At 38.7% G+C, this 22,554-nt stretch overlaps 1 protein-coding gene across 1 annotated transcript in view; it reads left to right on the top strand.

Moving 5' to 3' along the window:
- The window catches only part of PKHD1 (PKHD1, fibrocystin/polyductin), a 469,778-nt gene that overhangs the window by 126,527 nt on the left and 320,697 nt on the right, over positions 1–22,554 (top strand). Inside the window, 1 exon segment of the mRNA XM_025382975.1 lies at positions 12,501–12,657. Within this exon segment, the coding sequence (XP_025238760.1) occupies positions 12,501–12,657 (157 nt within the window).

The following is a 22,554-nucleotide window of genomic DNA, read 5'->3' as shown; positions in this document are numbered from 1 at the left end:
GTTTCTCTTGTTTCTGAGCTTGGTTTTTCCCTGAAATATGTTGCCTTATCTTTCTTTCTTTTATTAAAGTGAGAATTAAAAAAAAAAAAAGAAAATCTTCTTTTCTCAGGAAACAATGCTAATGGAAGAGTAGTGTTTTTAATACCAATTATATTCAGATATCATTCTCAGATGTAGAGTCAGAATATGGGCCTTTAAAAATTCTTCATATTGGGCTGGGTACAGTGGGCTCACATCTGTAATCCCAGCACTTAGGGAGTCTGAGCTGGATGGATTGCTTGAGCTCAGGAGCTTGGGACCAGCCAGGGAAACATGGCAAAACCTTGTCTCTACAGAAATATACAAAAATTAGCTGGGTGTGGTGGTACGTGCATGTAGTCCCAGCTACTCAGGAGGCTGGGGTGGGAGGATTGCTTGAGCCCAGGAAGTTGAGTCTGCAGTGATTTGAGACTGCACCACTTCATTCCAGCCTGGGTGCAGAGTAAAACGCTGTGAAAACAAAAACAAACAAACAAACCCCCCTCCCTCCCCCCCAAAAAAACCCAAAAAACTTCATTATCTCCCTAGGGACACATACCCTGGCTGTGTTCAGGATCAGAAAGTTTTCATTCCTTCAGCCTCTACAGTGAGTATTGGTGACTACATCGAAGTCCTTGTGGTATTCACTGTATATCTTTGGTAGTCGTAATTCTTCCTGAGCAAAAGAAAGGTCTGCATCAGGTCTTACTTTACATTTTCTGGCATCATCAATTGAAAAATTCCATGTTGCATGTCCTGTGTGAGGAGAGTTTATGCAGTGAGAGAATGACCTGTCCTTCTGCCTAGCACTGGCATCCCACCTTTCTTGCCATTATTTATGCTTTTGAGCAGTAACTTTAATAAAGAGAGAAAAACCTAAACATGTTCTCTGAACATTGTTCTCTCAAGAAGGTCCTTATGGTGGCATATTAATTTTCTGTTGCTGCATAACAAATGACCATCATCTTAGTGGCCTAAAACAATGCCGATTTATTGTCTGTGGTCCTGTAGATCAAAAGTCTGGGCACATGCAAAACCAAATAAAATACTTAGGAATATATTTACCCAAGAAGGTGAAAGATCTCTACAAGGAAAACTATAAAACATTGATGAAAGAAATTGTGGATGACCCAAACAAATGGAAAAACATCTCATGCTCATGGATTAAAAGCAATCTACAGATTGCATGGAGTTCCTATCAAAATGCCAACATCATTTTTTGCAGAGTTAGAAAAACATCCTAAAATTCATATGGAACCAAACAAGTGCCCAATTAGCCAAAGCAATCGTAAGCGAAAAGAACAAAGCTGGAGGTATCATAATACCTGACTTTGAATTGTACTACAAGGCTATGGTAATTGAAACAGCATGGTACTGGTATTACAATAGACCCATAGATCAATGGAATAGAATAGACAACCCAGAAATAAACTCACATGCCTACAACCAACTAATCTTTGACAAAGCAAACAAAAACATAGAGTGGGGAAAGGTCACCCTACTCAATAAGTGGTGCTGGGGAAATTGGACTGCCATATGCAGAAGAATGAAACTGGACCTCTATATTTCACCTTAAACAAAAATTAACTCGAGATGGATTGAAGACTTAAATGTAATACCAGAAAGTATAAAAATTCTAGAAGTAAACCTAGGAAAAACTTTTTTTGGATATTGGCCTCAGCAAAGAATTTATGACCAAAACCTCAAAAGCAAATGCAACAAAACCAAAAATAGACAAATATGACCTAGTAAAACTAAAAACCTGCACAACAAAATAAGTAATCAATAGAATGAACAGACAACCTGCAGAATAGCAGAAAATATTTGCAAACTGTGCATACAACAAAGGACTCATATCCAGTATCTGCAAGGAGCTCAAACAACTGAATAAAAACAAAACAAAACAAAACACGCCAGAATAACCCTATTAAAAAGTAGGCAAAGGACACGAACAGACATTTTTAGAAGAAGACACACAAATGTCAAATAACTATATGAAAAAATGCTCAGCATTAGTAATCATCAGATGAATGGAAATTAAAACCACAGTGGATACCGTATTATACCAGCCTGAATGGCTCTTATTAAAAAGTCTAACTATAACAGATGTTGGTGAGGATGCTGAGAAAAGGGAGCATTTATACACTGTTGGTGGGAATGTGGATTAGTAGAACCTTTATGGAAAACAGTTTGGTGATTTCTCAAAGAACTAAAAATAGAAGTACCATTTGATCTAGCAATCCCACTACTGGATATCTACCCGAAGGAAAAGAAATTTTTATATCAAAAGATACCTGCATTCATGTGATTATCTCAGCACTGTTTACAATAGCAAAGATATGGAATCAACCTAAGTTTCCATTGACAAATGATTGGATAAAGAAAATGTGTTGAATTCTACTCAGCAATAAAAAAGAGTGAAATCTTGGCTTTTGCAGCAACCTGGATGGAACCATTATCTTAAGTGAAGTAACTCAGAAAGTCAAATTCCATACATTCTCACTTATAAGTGGGAGCTAAATAATGTGTACACATGGACATAGTGGAACAATAGACACTGGAGGCTTCGAAGGGTAGGAGGGTGGGAAGGGAAGTGAGGGACAAGAAATTACTTAATGGGCACAATGTACACTCTTCAGGTGTTAGTTACACTAAAAACCCAGACTTTACCACTATGCAATCCATCCATGTAACAAAACTACACTTGTACCCTCTAAATCTATTAAAAAATTAAAAAAAAAAAGGTCCGGGCACAGAGTAGATGGGTTCTGTGCTCAAGGTCTCTCAAGGCTGTAATCAAAGTGTCAGTCTGGCTACGTTCTCATCTGGAATTCAAGGTCTTCCTCCAAGTTCATTCAGGTTGTCAGTGAAAGGCAGTTCCTTGTGAATACAGGATTTGGGTCCTCATTTTCTTGCTGGCTGTTGGCTGCGAACACTTTCAGCAATTAAAGGGTGTTCTTGGGTCCCAGCCACATGGTCTCCTCCAAGCCACATGGCAGGTTGCTCCTTCAAGGCCAGTGGGAGAATCTCTCTCTTAAGGACTCACCTGATTAGGTAAAGGCTGTCTCCCTTTTGAATAACTCAAAGTCAGCTGATCTCTCACTTTAATTATATCTACATAATTCTATCACATTACCATATAACATAACCTAATCATGGGAGTGATGATAGCCCATCATAGTCACAGGCTGCTGAAGGGGAGAGGACTACACAGTGTGTGTACACCAGGGGGTCAGAATCCTAGGACATCTCAGAATTCTGCTTCATACAAGTAGTATGTTTGAATTGGAGGACTTGAGAAGGTCACTAGACTCAGCCTTTGTGAAAGTGATATTTCTCCTGCTGGCATTGTAGAAATCTGTTCCATGTCTTCCTGGGCTCCATGACATTTCACTTAAGTCTAAGGAATGGACCTGGCCTGGATCATTTCTGTTCCTGGTGACTTTACTGAGGCTAAGTGGGCTCTAGCTGCGTTAGAGGAGTTCAGGTCTGGGGTGGCCCCTCAGCAGTTTACTCCATGAAGTAATTCGAAGTCTTGGTAGAATACCCAGCCCTATATTCAGTATTAAACTTGGGACATGTATAATGTCAACAAGAAGACGGAGAAGACTTGGCCTTATCTGGTTCTGATCAAAATGTAAGGAATTTGTGTGGAATAACCCTAGACCCAGAAATATGCCTAGTCAGCTGTTCGCCCTCTGTGAGCTGTGAGCACAGCTCCTCCAAGGAGGCAGGAAAAGAAGAAAAGGGAGGGAACCACCAAGGGGACCTAATTTGTTAGTGTTAATCTGAGACCTACCCATTCTCCTAATTGATCGTTCACTACAAAGTAGCTTGATGCTTCTTTAGCCTGGGAGCTAAATGTAATCAACTTTTGTTTGTTTCCATAAAAAATTTTTTTTTTGCCCTTGAGGAGATCATTATTTCTATTGTATGAAGATGGTAGCCCAAACATTAGAAGTAATTAGAGCAGATGGCAGTGAATACTTTTATTTTAAAATACACTGAAGCTTATAAGCTGGTTTTCATTCTCTGGGCTTCTTCCTTTTTCCTCTGCCACCACATATTCATTTTGCTTCCCTTCAGGTGTAAAGAGAGGAAAAAAAGCAAAGGAGGAAAAAAAGGTTTCCTGGTATATGAAACTGAGGAGCTGTCAAACGTTCATAGCAGGGAAAGTACGCTCCTGTGTATTCAATCACTGAAATTAAGTGTTTTCGAAGGCGATGCAGTCACGGGTCCATTGCATGGGGAAATAACATGTTGTAGTCCATCACTTAAAATGTTAACCTTGTCTCTTAATAGTGACTGGGAACACAAACACGTGCTGTATGCTCGCTGGTTAAATGGCAGTGTGTCAGCTCTGTGAAAAAGGCTAGCATGTATCTGTCAATCTTCTGATTTGGCTCTGTGTGTGTGTGTGTGTGTGTGTGTGTGTGTATTCATGTGCATGTGTGTGAGTGCATGAGTGGCGCGCGCACACACACACACACACACACACATCTTCCCACACTTCCACTTGCCTTTCTGTGGCTTTCTGAGATTTGGCTTATTGTGTACTGAAAAACGGAAAGAATTGAAATACTTTCCAGTGCTTTAATGTATATCCTTTACTAAGATGTTTTTGCTTGCAGTCCATCAACTCTCAGGTAGCTGTATTATAATTACTTATTTTCAATTACAGAAAGTTCCATTTTGCACATGTTTTAATACTGATGTACTATAGATATACTATAGTGCGCATATTGTAGGTACTATACTGATAGTATAGTATGAAATAGAATATACCAGGGGTCCCCAAACTTTTCCTATAAAGAACCAGATAGTAAATATTTTAGGCTTTGTGGGTCATGTTGCCTCTGTCACAAACTGAAACCAGTCACCAACAATATGTAAATGAATTGTCATGCCATGTGCCATGTGCCAATATCAAAATAGTGGGTTGTGGACTGTAGTTTGCTGACCTCGTTATATGTTACTGAGTGTTTTACTTGATTCTTTTTTCTATGACGTATGAAGAATTTGATGTCTACCCAGGTCTTTGTGCAGTGTTTCTGGTTGCATCAGTAGAAAGGCCATCTGTCTGTACAGCGTTCCTTTCTCCAGGGCCAGCCGCCCTATCTGTCCTTCTTGCTGCACCTACAGTGCTCTGAACTCACTCCTTCTTCAAGGTCCCCCCTGGATAACCTCTGGCTCATACTCTATTTCTCTGCTCCAATCCCAACCCAGTCCAATCAGGGAAGTCCCTGATCACTCCATATCAAATAGCTCTTCCCACCCTGGCACTTCTGATCCACTTCACCCTGTTTCTTTTCTCTGTCACAGCACACTATTAGTTTTATATATTTAACCTGTTATCTCCCTAAAATATAAGCTCCATGAGGTCAGGCATTTGTTTTGTACCTGGTGTGTAGTGGGTGCTCAATAAACATTTGTTGAAGGCAGGGATCCATCTACTCTGTAGTTCCTGGAAAGTAGTCTGAAACGAGTGTATAATGAGATAGTACCTGTTAAGTGCACCCAGTAAGTGTTGGCCATTATTATTAATTAAACTTTACGTGGAAAAAGTAATACCTACATTTTTTAGTTACAAGTATGAAAGGAAAATAAATCTTGGGGAGTCCCAAATCACTAAGCTAAAGGGAAAAGTCAAGCTGGGAACTACTTAGGGCAAACCTGCCTCCCATTCTAGTCAAAGTCATCCCTCTGCTTGCAGAGATAGATGCAGATCTGATTGCCTCCTTCGAAAAAGCTAATCGGAAACTTAAAAGAATGTAATGCAATCGTTTGTCTCTCGTCTCCCTGTGACCTGGAAGTCCCCTCCCCACTTCGAGTTGTCCCAGATGGAACCAAGGTACATCTTACATACATTGATTGATGTCTCATGTCTCCCTAAAATGTAAAACCAAGCTGTGTCCCAACCACCTTGGGCACATGTCATCAGGACCTGCTGAGGCGGTGTCACGGGCATGCATCCTCAACCTTGGCAAAATAAACTTTCTAAATTAACTGAGACCTGTCTCAGATATTCAGGGTTTACATAAGGATTAGTGATACTGTAAGTAAAATGTATAGCATTGTGCTTGGGACATTAGAGACATTCAATAATCAGCAGCTATCATTATCATTTTTTTTTTCTCCCACAAGTGGAAAGGTCTTTGGACTTAAAATTCAGAAGAGATGCTATTAGAGGAGATTTGAAGATTCAAATAGAGGAAAGGATAAAAGAAGACTGTAAATTTGTCCTGTCTGCAGACTTTGAAAATCTTCTGAAGCTTAAGAGTGCTAATAACTTAGATATATGAAGCACTGAGGTAGTGTCAGCAATCTTTGAGAAATCGCAGAGGATAGAAAGTGTGTAGAACCGAGAGATAAGACAATGAATTGCCTGGTTCTCTAATGATGAGAAAGGGTCAATTTGAACTGGGCAGGAATCTCTGACAAAAAGCACTGTTGACATTTCTTTGAGTAGTCAATGTGCTACACAGTGCAGTGTGGAAGGACATTCTCATGTTATCTTGTAATCATGAGGGGTTTATAACCACCGAGAAAAGAAAGTGATCACTTAGAGTCTGCATGAGGTCAGTAAGAATAAATTATGCCAAACTAATTCAATTTCCTTTTTGTTCCCTAAAGAGTTATTAGATTATAGGTTAGGGGCTCTATTCATAATCCTGGATTTGTAGATAGTTGACTTTTCTACACTATCTTTTGTTTTATAATCAGCTGAAATAATCTCAGCTTGTGTTATCTGTTGTATCCAGATTAAAAAGAGAAAATGATGTTTAATGCACTTGATTTCCCCTGTAAGGCTATCTCCACCATGGTCAGCCATCTAATCCTCTGAACTCCCATAGCATCTTGGTTATGCCTTTAATTATTGAATCAATCACACTTTAATTATCTGGCTATCTGTATTTTTTCTCAATATAAGTACCTTAAGAACAAGGATGAGGTCACTTTGTGTGTGTGTGTGTGTGTGTGTGTGTGTGTGAGAGAGAGAGAGAGAGAGAGAGAGAAAAACGCCTTTATATTAGCTCATACAAAAGGATTTGGGATTTTTTTTTTTTTTTTTTTTTTTTTGAGACGGAGTCTCACTGTGTCTCCCAGGCTGGAGTGCAGTGGCGCGATCTCGGCTCACTGCAAGCTCCGCCCCCCGGGTTCACGCCATTCTCCCGCCTCAGCCTCCCAAGTAGCTGGGACTACAGGCGCCCGCTACCGCGCCCGGCTAGTTTTTTGTATTTTTAGTAGAGACGGGGTTTCACCATGTTAGCCAGGATAGTCTCGATCTCCTGACCTTGTGATCCACCCGCCTCGGCCTCCCAAAGTGCTGGGATTACAGGCTTGAGCCACCGCGCCTGGCCAGGATTTGGGATTTTAATTGGCCAATAGGTTTAAATATCATCCAACATTATAATTCAACTGTTAAAATAGCCAAGAGTATTAATTGGGAGAATAAATGTTATTTAATGAATAATATGAAGACACTCAGCTATTTTGGGGAAAAAAGCAAGGAATAAGAAGAAGCAAAAGGTATAAAACTTTCCATCAACATAAATTGTAAGTTAGTTGAGGAGTAACATGCAAATATAAAACCCACCAATCAAGAAGGACATTTAAGTGATATTTATGTCAGGATGAAAGAGGATGTTTTATCTATAATGTAATGAAGAATGTCACAAAAAGGTAAATAAAGTTGGTTTCATAAAAATTAAAACATTTCAATGTAAAGAAGAACTGAATAAAATTAAATTATAGCTTCATGTCATATTATTTCAGTTATTAAGGTATTTTTCATTATGGCATCGTAAGTCCAAATAAGAGCTGACCATTTATTCATTCAGACATATTTTTGGGGTAGCCAATAGATGCCGGGCATTGTTGTAGGTACTAGGGATACAGCAGAAAACCAAGACACTCTTGTGAAGCTTATATTCTATTAGGGGTTGACTGATTATAAACCAGTATACGCTGTATTAGGTAGAGATGAGTGCTTTGGAGAAAATAAAGAAGGATACGGAGTGGAGAAAATGGTTACAGGGACTTGTCTTTTCCTATTTCCAGGATTTGGATGCTAAGGAAGAAGACATTCTGGTGAGGTGTCAGCACAGTTCTTTCTTGTCCTTGTCAGTCAGGAGACACTGTGGTTAGAGAGATTCCCATACCCCACCTCCTCTGCCACCCCAGCTTAATGCATACACTCACAAATAGGTCTTTGCTTTGCCGGGTGTTCCAACTTGCTGATCAATGACTTCTTTCGAGATAACTCTAGTGGTGTTGCAAGTACATTTAAGGTGACATGTAAGATTTGCAGACACTGCACATTCCGTGAAGTTCAGAGAAGTGCTGACGTGCTGTAAGAAGAAAACAAATTGCATAAGCTTCCTAGCTGAGGGAGGAAAGTTTTTTTCTTGCTTTTTTGGGGTTTATTTGGGGCTATATGCAAAGACGAGGTCATGTTCTGGGCAATTCTTGTATCTCTGTTTTCACATCTGCCCCCATATGCCTATGAGGAAATGATTTTCTTCATCTGCAGAATAAGAATGAGTGATGTGTTTATCTCCAGGAAGAACACTAAAGCTAAAGGCTGAGCATCATGGGAACTATAGAGGAAAGAGCTTATATTAGGTGGAAGTAAGCTGGGTTGTTGACACAGAACATGGCCTTCACCAAAAATATGTTGGTATCAACAGAGACATTCTCAAATGTATTGACAAAATCTTTAATCAATGCTGTTGGCATTTTTTTTCTTGATTGGATCAAAGTGACACGGATTGGAGGATGAAAATGTTGGAAGGTGAGCCATCCTTACTGTTTCATGGAGCATTTTGCTGGGAGGAAATGATACCACCAGCTCTGTTAACTGAAAAATGTAGGAGAGCTAAAATTCTTATGGCAATGTGCATGTAATCATGGATTACACTGATAACTTGCAATCATAGAGATATTCCGCTCTTCTACTTCCCCAGGTAGCTGGTACACAGTGGAGGCTGTACTAATTTTTAGATTTTTTAGTATTTAGTCATTATTTTGTGTAAAAGCATGAGTACATCAATAAACATTTATACATCTCAAGATATCTTTGTTATGCTAAGGGGAATTCAGGGCACAAAGAAGCTTAGGTCTCTTGAAACTGAATGCTTAAACACCTGTATTCATTTGACATTGGCCACATTGACTACAGAAACTTAAGGCAAAAGAAAAAATTGGCGAATGATTTTATGAGATCGAATTTGAGTCTCAGGTTCCAATTAAGTAGCACTATTCATCATTTGGTTTATGTTTATATGTTTAAATGGAGCTTGAAAACATGAAAAGGAATGTAAATGTTTGAGAAGACCTAGAGGATATAGCATTTTTAAGGTCTTAGCACCTGTGTATTCACCTATTGCATTAGGAAGAGATGTGTGTGTGTGTGTGTGTGTGTGTGTGTGTGTGTGTGTGTGTGAGTTATCTGTAAAAGCATGTATGGCACCAGCGGGTATAAGATTCATTTAATAAATTATTCAAAAACATTTATTGAGCAACTACTATGTGCTAGACATCTTTTAGGGAGGTGGGGATATAGCAATGACCCAAACCAAGTCCCTGCTTCATTTGAGTAAGCTTAATAAGTGATAACCAAATATGCAAGGAATTGTATTATTTAATACTAGAATGAAGCATTATTAGGGGAGAAGGAATGATTGGGGGTGCTTTTTAAAAATAATAATACAGGTAAGGAGGTGATACTTGAGCAGAGGCATGAATTAAGTAAGGGAGTGAGCTCTTTTGGGAAAGAGCATCCCAGGAGAGGCCACAGTAAGGGAAAAACTTCAAATGGGTGCTTCCTTTTCATGATTCCAGTTTGCCTCCATCACTGTGAACTTTGACACATCATTTAAACACTTTGAGCCTTTGCTTTCTCCACTGAAAAGTAGAGATAACAGAATTTGACCTTTCCACCGACTGGGTTGGGACCAAGTACAGCAATCTTTGAAGGCTGACAGGGTAGGCCAAGAGGTTATAGCACATGGAAGGCAGCAAATGGCATAAGCAGGTACTTCAGAGCGAGAAAGTCTCTAAAGCTTATTGAGAGCTAGATAACAGATATCTGTGCTAATCATAAAAATTTAAAAATGTTCTCAAATTAATTAATGGATAACACCATGAAATAGTCTACCTTTGACCCACTTAAATATGTAACTAATTTCTAGTTGTTCCAGATCATTTTACTGTGTGCGTAATGAGCCCTAGTTTTCTTCGCAGTTCTGTGACTGGGTTATGGATCTGACCACCAGGTTAATGTCTCAGAAAGGGTTATGCTGCTGAATTCTTCATATTTCGTATAGTTCACCAACACATCATCCTTCCCAGCTTGCTAGTCTTTGGGTGATCCTGGCCAAAGATCCTAAGCTTTGGATGTTGGTTTGGAGAAAACTTCTTGGTTCCTTTTAAAGATGTATCTCCTTCCCCTCCAGCCCTTGCCCTGAATTGATCCTTAAATTTTGATGCAGAAGTGTCATCTGAGGGGATCATTAAAATTGTAGATCTCTGGGTCCCACTTCTTGAACTTTTGATTTCATAGGTATATGATGACACTAGAGGAATCTACATTTTATTAAGCTCTAAGGAACACTGCCTAAAATAGCATCTGTAAAATTATGGGATAGGATTTTGCTAGAGTTCTTTCCATCTCTGGCCTTCTGGAAATCCAAGATTTTTCAGAAGTCCTTTTATCATGGACTCTGAGCTGACAATACAGATAACCTGGTTCACCCTGTTCTGCAGTTTACTTTACCATCTCTGTTTTCCCTACCTTCTTTCATTCCAGTTTCCTTTGATTTGCCTCCCTTTCCTCTTTCTGCATTCTACAGGTGTAAATTAAAGGGTTATAAGAATGTATAATATATGTAGCCTTATAAGAAGTACTGTTTATTATTTTACCAACCTAAAGCTAGTCCTATAGTGAAATCATCTAGAGTTAAAATTCTCTCCTACTTTTGCAGCCTACAGATAGTCAGCATGGGGGCATGGTTCCTTCAGTTCACAATGATGCTCCTGTGTCACCTATACGTTTTTCTGTGATACTGGAACTGGTTATCACTATGCCTTATTTCTTTCCATCTCTTAAATTGTGATGAGTCATAGACTTTTATTTCTTTGCAGATGTAGAAAATGAATAAATCGCAAAGCCTTCTCAGTGATTGTGTTGGGTCTGCATCTTAGCACTGTTGACCTTGGGGTATGTATCCTCTTCTGGAAAATGTAACGGCTCTTCTGGCAACACAATTTTCCATCTTCTGTCTCAGAAATACTCTAGAGCACTATTCTCTGAGTAGGTGTAGTTGTCGATATTACAAACATGCCTTCCCTTCTAATGATCTTTTCCCATCTGCCTGTAACACATCATGAGAGGACCTTCTGGGCAGTTTATTTTTATAGGAACTTGGGCTTCACATTTGGTTGGAATCCGAATGGGAAGAAGACTGGAGAGAGTGGCTTACACATGTCATACATATTACCTTGAAGGAACCACCTTCTCTATTGTGATTTTATTGTGTTTATCGTAATTATACTTCCACAACTTCACAAGACATTCAGACATATTTCCAGCCTCTTGCATGAGCTGAATGTTGCTTTCTGTGATTTTTATGTCCCTGTTTTAAAAAACATATGACATCAGAGTGACCATAAATTAACAGGAAAGTCAAAAGTTCTGAGAGAGGGACTGAAGGCTGGGATGGAGAGGGAGTGCTTCCTATTCTGGCTCCTTCTGTCAGTACGGCTCCCTACCCCTCACTCAAAGGTTCCAGGCTGTTTACTTGTCATCTGAAGTCAGTCGGCATTCTGCCTATGCCTGCATGGGCTTTGTTCAGCCCTGATGCACCAGACACAGGGGGAAAGGCAACAATAATATCAAAAAAGGCCGAGTGGGAGGATAGATCTGAGCACTTGGGAAGAGGAATGTTCCTATAAAACAGGGACTCTTGGCAGTAGAGCCAGTGAAAAATGATACCAATTACATAAAGCAAAATGCCACCCATCAAGCAGAACATTTTAATTCTCCCTATTCCAGGCTATTTATGACTTTTTGTCCAAGATTCAATACATGTCTGTAAAAATAAATGGAATCAACCTCATCTGTTAGGTAGAATGGAGCCTGTGCTACAGGGGAAAAAAAAGGTAAGAAAACATTACCAGCATGTTATTGGAGAATTCCAGGGGCTGGGCACAGAAGAACTTCAAATATAATTTTGCCTTTCGTATTTTTTCCTGTTTAGCTTAGTCATATGAAAAAGAGAGAGGTAACCAATTTTATGGAGATATTTAAAATATTTAAATTAATTTTACTTTCTTTGAGAAGTTTCTATTTTGATTCAATACTTGTACCATCCCATCCAAAATCAGTGAATGAACCAATAAACCAACAAACCAGTGAACCAACGAAGCAACGGACCAGCCAAGCAACCAACCCACCCACCAACCCAGCTGTCTTTTTCCAGGGCAACTTTTCTTTACAGTTCTGTCGGAGATGGTCCAGGACTCACAGCTGGTTTCCTGAAAGGCTGCCACAAGATGGCGACAATGTCACAGTGGAGAATGGCCAATCGCTTCTGCTGGACACTAACACAAGCGTCCTCAACTTACTGCTCATTAAAGGTCTGTGGAGTTTGTAGATTGGTGATATTATTTTATGTAATTATATCACTTGTAGGAGGGAGGGAGGAGGGAAACTTTTTGGATAAGTTCCAGAACTTAGTTGACAATTTATCCTCAGACCAAACTGAAATTTTACTATGTAAAGGAAGAAGTGGTCAGAGGGTTCAAAGTGAAAGGCCTTTCTTTGGACTCTTATAATAAGCACAGAGCTTGATTATTTTAATTTTTCAAAAACAAGAAGGTTAACAGTGTTCTCAAAGAATATGCTCCTTTATTCAAGCACTTTTTAGTCATGCTTATCCAGGACAGCCCCCACAATATAGCAAAATACCCTGAAATTGGTTAACGTTGCCGCCTTTGAAACACCCTGCCAAGAAAGCAATGTCTTCCTGCTTTTACCCTGTTGTGGTTTTGACTTCTTGGTCCCATGGAAAGTCATATAAATAGGCTTTCTTATTGCAAAACCGGCTATATAGCTCTAGGGTTTAGGAAGTTGGAAGAGGCTGAGATTTCGAATTTCAACTCTACTACCACATCTTTAAATGGCTAAGTCAGTTATTTCACCTCTTTGTGCATTTCTTTCCTTATCTGCTAAATGAGAATAAAAATCATGGCCTACTTTAGAGGCAGAAAATAAGGAATAGTTATCAAAGTGCCTCTGTTCATTGGCAAATGAAAATTACTTGGGAGATATGATTAGTTATGGATATCTATGAAACTCTGCACTAAAACACTGTTCTTTACTATAAATATATTTAACACACAAACATTCATTCTTATTAAAGTAAGAACATAGTTACATGAGGGGAAAAATAAAATATTTTAAAGGGGATAAACTAATGGAATTTTAATACTTGTCTCTTTTAGACTGAATGAGGATTTAGGCATTTTGTCATTCTCTATTCTGGAAGCTATTTTTTTCACTCTTGTATAGCAAGGAGAAGTTTTCAGTCAAACCAGTTAATTAGTGCCCTTTAGGGGATAAAATGGTCTGTCAGCTTGGGCTCTTGCCCTGTCTTTGTCTTTGTGTGTCTGTGTGTGTGTGTGTGTGTGTGTGTGTGTTTGTAGCTAGTGGCTATGGGAATGCCACTATAGACAGTCATCAACTACCTAAGGACCAGCAATGACAAGGGAAAGTTACAGACCTAAAGCCTCATTTCAGAGAAAAGATACTCTTGGCAGGCCTTTAACCAGGGCTTTCTCCATATGAATCAAATTCTGCAGGAGGATGGGCTCCCCTTTAGGCATTCAAAGGTCTTGGGCTTATATTGCTACTACCATTTGGGAGAAGTTTTCCAGCTGAAAGTCTTGGATTACTAAATCTCTGGATGTACTGTTACTTCCAGGTAAATAGTGTTGACAGGACCAGAGGCTGAAAATGGAGAAGAGGCATCAGAAGGAGAGAAAAGTGTAGGAGAAAGGCAGGATAAGTATAACATTCATTTGACTTCCCACTCTTAAAGATTTAAATATCTGAGCAATCCCAATACTTGCCCCAACCTGTCACCTTCCCATAGTGTTTTTTCTTAGTATTTCTGGTTTAGGCAATATTTCACTCTCGTATTATTTAGATAAGTGAGTTAGGTTTGGAAGGACAAACCCTCATCCTGTGGAGAGGGAGAGTAAGTCATCTGAAGGATCTCCTCTTTCTCTTGGGGAGGAGGAGTAGGTAGGATGTAAGGCTAAGTAGTAGATTCCGGTTTCTACACAAATAAGATATAGGAGTTGTTGGCAAAAAACAGAGCTGCCTAGAGTGAAACTCAGGTTTTTATTATAGAGATATAGGTCATAACTTCTAGAAAGAATGAGAACAGGGCAAGGACACACATCAAATTTTGTTCAACAGATAATTTGTGAATGCTTATTGAGTGGCCTAGGATTGTTATGTGAAGTACAAGAAAAAAAAAAAAAGAAGAAGAATACTTAATGGCAGTAACATGTAATATTACCAAAGAAAAAATACTTAGAAAGTAAATATAAAAGACTAAAACTTCTGGTTCTAAAACAAGTGATGCTGGCAGTGAGGCCAAATGAATAGTGGGGTAATCTGGGTGTCAATTATGTAAGATTAGAGTTGGAGAGTGGAGAGGAGGTGAAGGGCAGATCATTTATGTCTGAGACATATTGCGATCACATAGATATTAACATATACACAAATCAAAGTTTGAGGAAATTCTCCATCTCACTTGTTGGAATTGTATACGTCCAGTGGCTCAGACCAAAAACCATGGAGGCATCCAAGACCTCTTTCTTTCTTTCACCTCCTATGACTATCCCATCAGTGAGCCCTGTCGGCTGGATCTCCAACATGTGTCCCATGTAGCAACACTTCATTGGTACTAACCTAGTCTTAACTACCATATTTTTGGCCTAGACCATCTTAAATTGCCCCTTATTTGGTTCCCATGTTTCTGATTCCTTGTTTTCGTTAGTAGCAAAACCTTAATTTCATTGGTGGCAACAATGTACTCAGCTGAAATACTCTGTTTCCTGAACACTTTTGTAGCTAGACATAGCTATGTGGCTAAGAGCTTTCCATGAGATGGAAGAAGTACCCTGCAGAACATCTGAGAAATTTCCAAAAGTAGAGATCACCCAGTAGGAAGTACACCCTATTTTCCCTTCCTTCTTTCTCTTTCCTACTTGCTGGTATGTAAATGTGACAGCAGCAACATTTTCAGCCTCTATTTTGGACCATGATGCTACTTGTTAGTTAGAATGGAAAAGCAGAAGAATAGGAGGAAACCAGGACCCTGATGACTCTGAAGTTTCCATGATAAGGCATTCAACCACTCGCCTCTGAAATTACTCTTTGTGATAGGAAAACAAGGCTTCATGGGTTTAAGTCACTGATATTTGACTTTTATGCTATATGGTAAAGTAAACCACCAGCAGTTTATAGTCCATTTCCTTTAAAAATTTAAGTCAGATCTTATTACTTCTCTCCTCAAAACCTCCAGTGGAATCTCAACTCACTGGGAATCAAATCAAAAGTCCTTACTATTATTTAACCTCTGATCCCTTCATTGACCTCGTCTTCCTCATTCACTCTGCTCTAGTTCTTCTATGAATATACCTGCCTCAGGACCTTTACCCATAATGTCTATGTCCTGGAATGCTCTTCTTCCACGTTCATGTGGCTGGCTCACCTATTTCATTTGCTCTTTGAGAATATATCAACTAATCTGGGAGGACTTGCTGGCCATCATTTCTAAAATTACAGCCATCTCCCAGAACTCTTTTTCTTTTGATGTTGCTTTACTTTTCTTCATAGTACTTATCATCACATGGTATATTATCAATTTACTTGCTTATTTATAGTCTGTCTCCTCTACTAGAACAAAAAAGGCAAAGGATTTCATCAATATATTTACTGTTGTCTCTTCAGGGTCTAGAACATTGACTGATGCATGATGAAGTCTCATAAATTATGTGATGATTGTAGAAAGAATGGACAAGTAAATGGTCCTGGGTGAAATTTAAGAAGTATATATTTTAAACCCTTGTTCTCTTAAATACCATTTTTCCCAACTAATTTACTTTCACTGTCCTTAGTTCTCAATGATTACACACACACACACACACACACACGTATGTTTGTATAAGTACACACATATACACTTACATATATATTCACATATACATATATACATGCACAATATGTATATACACACAGCTGTCTATATACATGCATATTATGATGAATTATTAGGAATATAAAATCTGTTTGTAAGTTATATTTCTGTTTCTAAAAGGCATTTGACCAAAGTCTTCACTGGTGAAGAACTACAACTCTCAAATATCTGGTCAATGTAACATAGCTGTAAACCTCTTTTTTTTTTTTTTTTTTTAAATTTATTTATTATTATTATACTTTAAGTTGTAGGGTACATGTGCATAATGTGCAGGTTTGTTACATATGTATACTTGTGCCATGTTGGTGTGCTGCACCCATCAACTCATCATTTACATCAGGTATAACTCCCAATGCAATCCCTCCCCCCTCCCCCTCCCCATGATAGGCCCCGGTGTGTGATGTTCCCCTTCCTGAGTCCAAGTGATCTCATTGTTCAGTTCCCACCTATGAGTGAGAACATGCGGTGTTTGGTTTTCTGTTCTTGTGATAGTTTGCTAAGAATGATGGTTTCCAGCTGCATCCATGTCCCTACAAAGGACACAAACTCATCCTTTTTTATGGCTGCATAGTATTCCATGGTGTATATGTGCCACATTTTCTTAATCCAATCTGTCACTGATGGACATTTGGGTTGATTCCAAGTCTTTGCTATTGTGAATAGTGCCGCAATAAACATACGTGTGCATGTGTCTTTGTAGCAGCATAATTTATAATCCTTTGGGTATATACCCAGTAATGGGATGGCTGGGTCATATGGTACATCTAGTTCTAGATCCTTGAGGAATCGCCATACTGTTTTCCATAATGGTTGAACTAGTTTACAATCCCACCAACAGTGTAAAAGTGTTCCTATTTCTCCACATCCTGTAAACCTCTTTTAATGTCTTCCCTTGGTCTATAATATGTGTGAAAGTACTTGAAAGATAATAAAGAGCTCTTCAAATATAGGATTGAATAATCATAATCATCATCAACAACAACAACAACAGCAACTCGCTCTCCAAATATCTGTTACTATCTTTTTCTTTTTCTTTTTTTTTTTTTTTGGGACGGAGTCTGGCTCTGTTACCCAGGCTGGAGTGCAGTGGCCGGATCTCAGCTCACTGCAAGCTCCGCCTCCCGGGTTTACGCCATTCTCCTGCCTCAGCCTCCCAAGTAGCTGGGACTACAGGCGCCCGCCACCTCGCCCGGCTGGTTTTTTGTATTTTTTAGTAGAGACGGGGTTTCACCGTGTTAGCCAGGATGGTCTCAATCTCCTGACCTCGTGATCCGCCTGTCTCGGTCTCCCAAAGTACTGGGATTACAGGCTTGAGCCACTGCGCCCGGCCCTATCTTTTTCATATACATTCACAGTGTCAGAAAAATAGCTGAGTGAAATTTTCTATAGTTTTTCTGATACCATCTGCAGGCTTAGATAAAGCCTGAGAAATTTCAAGCCAAAAAAATAATTTCTTCAAAAGACTTTAACAAACAAAATATGAAATTATAGTGGAAGTACTTTCTCAGCCATTTCTATATTACAAAGAATACATTCTACATGAAGTATATATATATTGAAAGGATTACTGTTAAGTAACAGTGAAACTAAATCACCTAAGAACTGCATTTGGAACTGCTCTATGAAGGTATTATGTCCGCTATATTATTTTTCCATTCATAGAAACCAGCATCCTGATATGTAGAAGACGAGGCTCATACAACAGGAAAACCAACACTTTATGGACCCTCAAGGGTCTTAAACTCTCTGTGCCTTACTCATATTTTCATCTATAAAACAGAATTGACATTTTTTCCTTACACATATGACTTACATAGTAGAAGGGAGAATCATAAATGTTTGGGGGGCAATTGAGAAGTGGCCCCAATGTTTTGTGTCATAATTTATGCTGACTCCCAAACTTAAAAAAATAGCAGATTCTTTTGTGACCATGATAAGAGCTTCAGCTGCATTTATTATTTCACTTTAATTAGAAAAAGATCCAAAACTTTTGTCTACTTACTCTCTCTACTTCTTCCCTCCTTTGTGCCCTCCCTCCCTTTTTTTTTAAAAAAAATATTTTTAGGGGTACTGTTAAACACAAAAGAGAATTAACCCAATCAATTAATACTAATGAGCTGGGATGGAAATAGGCATATTGCCTTGATTTAGTTAATTATATTTTCATTCTTTTATGTTAAGATGCCCAACGGCCATAGGCATTGCTGAATTAAAATTTATTATTTTTATTCCAAGTAATTATGATGAGCCATAATCACAAAGAAGGAATGTTACCCTCTTGTCAGAGCATTCTGCATCCCGGGCAAGGATCTTGGGTTGTGGTCTGTAGTTGGGGAAACATTCATATTTCCTGAATGAAGCAATGAATCTCTTTCTGATCTGGTCATCAAGCAGCTTGATGTGAAGTAGTGTAATGATAATGATTAATGAAAGGGTCAATTAGGGGAGAATGAACTCTCCCCTTGGTGTTGAGCTCTTAGGTTTAGGTACTCTTATCACACACACAACACAAAAGAAGGTAACTATGTGAAGTGATTGATATGCTAATTTGTTTGACTGTAGTAATTTCTTCATTATATATAATACATATTTATTCATACACATACACACATGAAAACATCCTGTTGTTTGCCTTAAATATATATAATGAAAAAGGAAGGCAGTTTGTAGTTTCTTACTACTCACAATGCTTGTGTCTGAGCAGAAACTTGTTTCCAGTCTCTGTTGCTGCTTAATAGCACACTGGTTTCCTTTAATGTGATTTTCTATTTTTTGGTCTACTGGTGTATACTAAAGCAGTTAAATGCTTGGCAGTATTTCTAGCCACAAGGAACTGAGTCTGAATCTGGGCTCCACTACTTCTCTGCTCTGTGACCTTGGGCAAGTTGCAGACCTTCTGTAAGTCTCAGGTTTTTCCTTACTAAGGTGGTGCCTGGCTATAATGATAATAATAGTAACAATGAGAACAAGCATTTATCATTGTTGCATGGCAATATCACAATGTATTGCCTGTCTCCTATGTATGTTTTGAGTATTAAATGAGGGAATATTTGTAAAGCCATTAGCACACAGCCTGGTCCAGAGTAAGAACTCAATTAATGTTAGTTTTTGTTACTTTTGGACTGTCAGAGATAACAGGAGATATGGCTGAATATCAGGCTTAAAATACAATTTTATTTACAGATAGCGGCTGCTTCTATATACAAAGCAAACTGGATTACTGAAAGAATTAGCTGGGTAATAAAGACCTCGGATTGCTTTTGCTTCTGTTATCTTCAGAATGCATATTGAAGTGTTTTTCCTTCTATTGCGAGGGAGGGACGGATGGAGAAGTGGATCCATTTGCTTGCCTGCATTCTCCTTGTTACTTTGACTTCACAGAAACATGTTTTTCTGGTGTAGCTTAGAACATGATCTCATTTTCTCTCAACTGTTTTTTTAGTCCACAATTTTGAGGACATTCAGATCTTTTTGAGTCCGTTGCATCTGGGGTTTCTGTGGCATGGAAATGCATATTCTTGGTTTATTGAGGTAAAGCATCTTCTTCTGACTCACTGTCAGGTTCAGTGTAGAATTCCTTCATCCTTGACAAGCATTTGAGGATTTCAGAGTGAGGTTTTAAATGATGAACCTAGCACAGCGTTTCGTTGTTGTTGTTGTTTGTTTGTTTGTTTTTTGTTTTTGTTTTTAAATCCCAGGGATTGTATACTTGGTTGCTTCTAGTTAGCACTAAGCCAGCCTCAGATTCAGTAGATGCATGCTTCAGATAATGCTTTCCAATGCAGTTATCTAGAAATGCTATGACACAGAACTTTCCTGAGCTGTTACTTGTGATCTCTTTGTGCATCAGGTCTGTGTGAGTCACTTGGCATTTTACCCTATGCCTATAGTTTCAAGACTTCATAGCTACCAGTTAGGATAAAAAAAAATCTGAAGGCAGGCATAAAAATATGATAAAAATATGATATTCAACAATAATTTATTTATTTTTCTCTAACTGTAGAATATCTTGGTCAACATGAGAGGGTTTTGTGGGCTGGTAACATTGTTGCGAATTGGTAAATTCAAAATAATCTATCTGCAAGTTGGCTGTAAAAGATGGACTGAATTGCCCTCTTTTTTAGTCAAAACATAGCTACCCTTCAAGCCAGAAGATAGGATGCTTATGTGCAGACAATACAACAAGGTTGATTCATTGCAATTTGGTCAGCAAACTGGAGCCTGATTTCAATTTTGAGTCAGTCACACACTCTTTTATGGTTTTGGGTAAGGCTCTGGTCCTCAAATCAATGTACAAAATGGAAATAATGGTGATTCCCTTCCCTGTGTAGTGAGAAAATGTCTTGTATCAACCCCTGCTGGATGTTAATGTTGTTTGTGTGTGCAGCTCACTGGAGGAAGAGCTGTATAGGAATGAGTAAAGTTTCTTCCTCTATTTGGCAGGCATGGTACCCTCTAAGGGGCTGGTCTGTGCTATTATTCAGAAGGGAAGCCTGACAAAGTTAGCATCAGAGCTAGCCCGAGTATTTTTGAAGTCCAATCTTAACTCTTGGGTGTCATCATGTGCTGGACTTTTCTTGGTGACAAGTAGGTGTTACTTATTTTATGAGAGGGGGACTTTGCTGATATTCAAAGCTAAGTGGGTTACTGATAGAATTTTTAATTGCTTAACAACTTGAATTACTTCTATATTAATTCTTTACACATAGAATGTCAAGGTGTATTTTTTCTTCCCTCTACCTTTTTGAAGGCTTATAAAGGTCTAGGCTGTAAACTGAAAAAAGGAAGAGCCAGATCTGTTTTTGCTCACCTTTGTATTGTATTGCCAGCACCATTTTATCTCTAGGCATGAAACAGGTACTCAAATAATTGCTGAATGAATAATAATAAATGAGTTTCTGACCTGAAGAGGCAGATTCATGTTTGTTGAGAATTTCTCTATAATTAGAGTCCTTCCTGGTACCCTCAAATGTTAGTGGATTAGTCCAGACAGTGACCAATTTTATTTACTATTTGTGTATCAGGAGATCAGAGACAAAGGCTTTTTAATGTGGGGGACACTTAGCTCTGAGACCCCTTATTTTTCCAATCAGACAATGGCTTACATTATTTACTCCAGAGAACAGTCCCAGACACACTTGATTAGCCTTAAATGAAAGATAAGCCATTGCTATGAGAAAGGACATGCTTTCAATAGATGGGCAGACAGACAGAAACATAGATATTGAACAATTTACAGTTTTATGTCTTGACAACTTGGGTATTGTAACATGAAAAATGCTACTGAAAGGGACCAGTCCCTTCCTAGCACAGAAGCTATAATATTTTCAGTAATGAAAGATAAATGTTTCAAGCTTCCTTACTTAAAACCTTTCATTGGCTTTCCATTAGCCTGTAAGTTCAAGTCCAAACTTAATATGGCTTACAGGGTCATGCAGGACTTGGTCTGTCTTTACCTCTCCATCTCATTTGTTCATTAATGATCCCTATATCCTATTCATCCAGACTGGAAGTGGAGCTAGAAATCTGAAGTACTTTTGTATTTGGGATTCTTGTGTAGATAAAAATATGTGGGAGACTAAGCATTTCATTGTTATAGTTTCTAGACAATATTCCTGGGGTCAGGTAAAGGTAGGAAGTACTGTATTCTCATTTTTAAAAATTAATAAATACTATAAGAAAAGTATTGTTAGCTTTTATTTCGAATACAATTATTCTATAGCCAAATCATTTTTATAGTATTCAGAGAATAATTATATTTGGAATCTTTTTAAAAAACAGCTTGCTTAGAGAAGTGTATCAAATTGCAGGCTGGTCAAAAATGGGATTGGGTCAGTGCTAATTGAACTTTGATAAAGAGAAAGGGAAGATTATCTGAATGAACTTAGTAGCTAGGGGGATTTTTACATGCTTGGTACAGACCTTGGGAAAAAGATTTTTTTTTTTGTCTTTTATATTTCTCCTTAGAAATGGCTTTCTTCTTGAGATTTTAAGTGACTTTTTAGAAAGCCATGGAACAGCCGAAGGCCTTGAGCACTTAAATGCCAGCAGCTTTGTTGATAAAATAAGTAATGGTGGCCGGGCGCGGTGGCTCAAGCCTGTAATCCCAGCACTTTGGGAGGCCGAGACGGGCGGATCACGAGGTCAGGAGATCGAGACCATCCTGGCTAACACGGTGAAACCCCGTCTCTACTAAAAAATACAAAAAACTAGCCGGGCAAGGTGGCGGGTGCCTGTAGTCCCAGCTACTGGGGAGGCTGAG

This window comes from Theropithecus gelada, chromosome 4 (genome assembly GCF_003255815.1).
Source record: "Theropithecus gelada isolate Dixy chromosome 4, Tgel_1.0, whole genome shotgun sequence".
Taxonomy (NCBI): domain Eukaryota; kingdom Metazoa; phylum Chordata; class Mammalia; order Primates; family Cercopithecidae; genus Theropithecus; species Theropithecus gelada.
The sequence above is the reverse complement of the archived record's forward strand: the minus strand, read 5'-3'. Positions and strand labels throughout refer to the sequence as shown.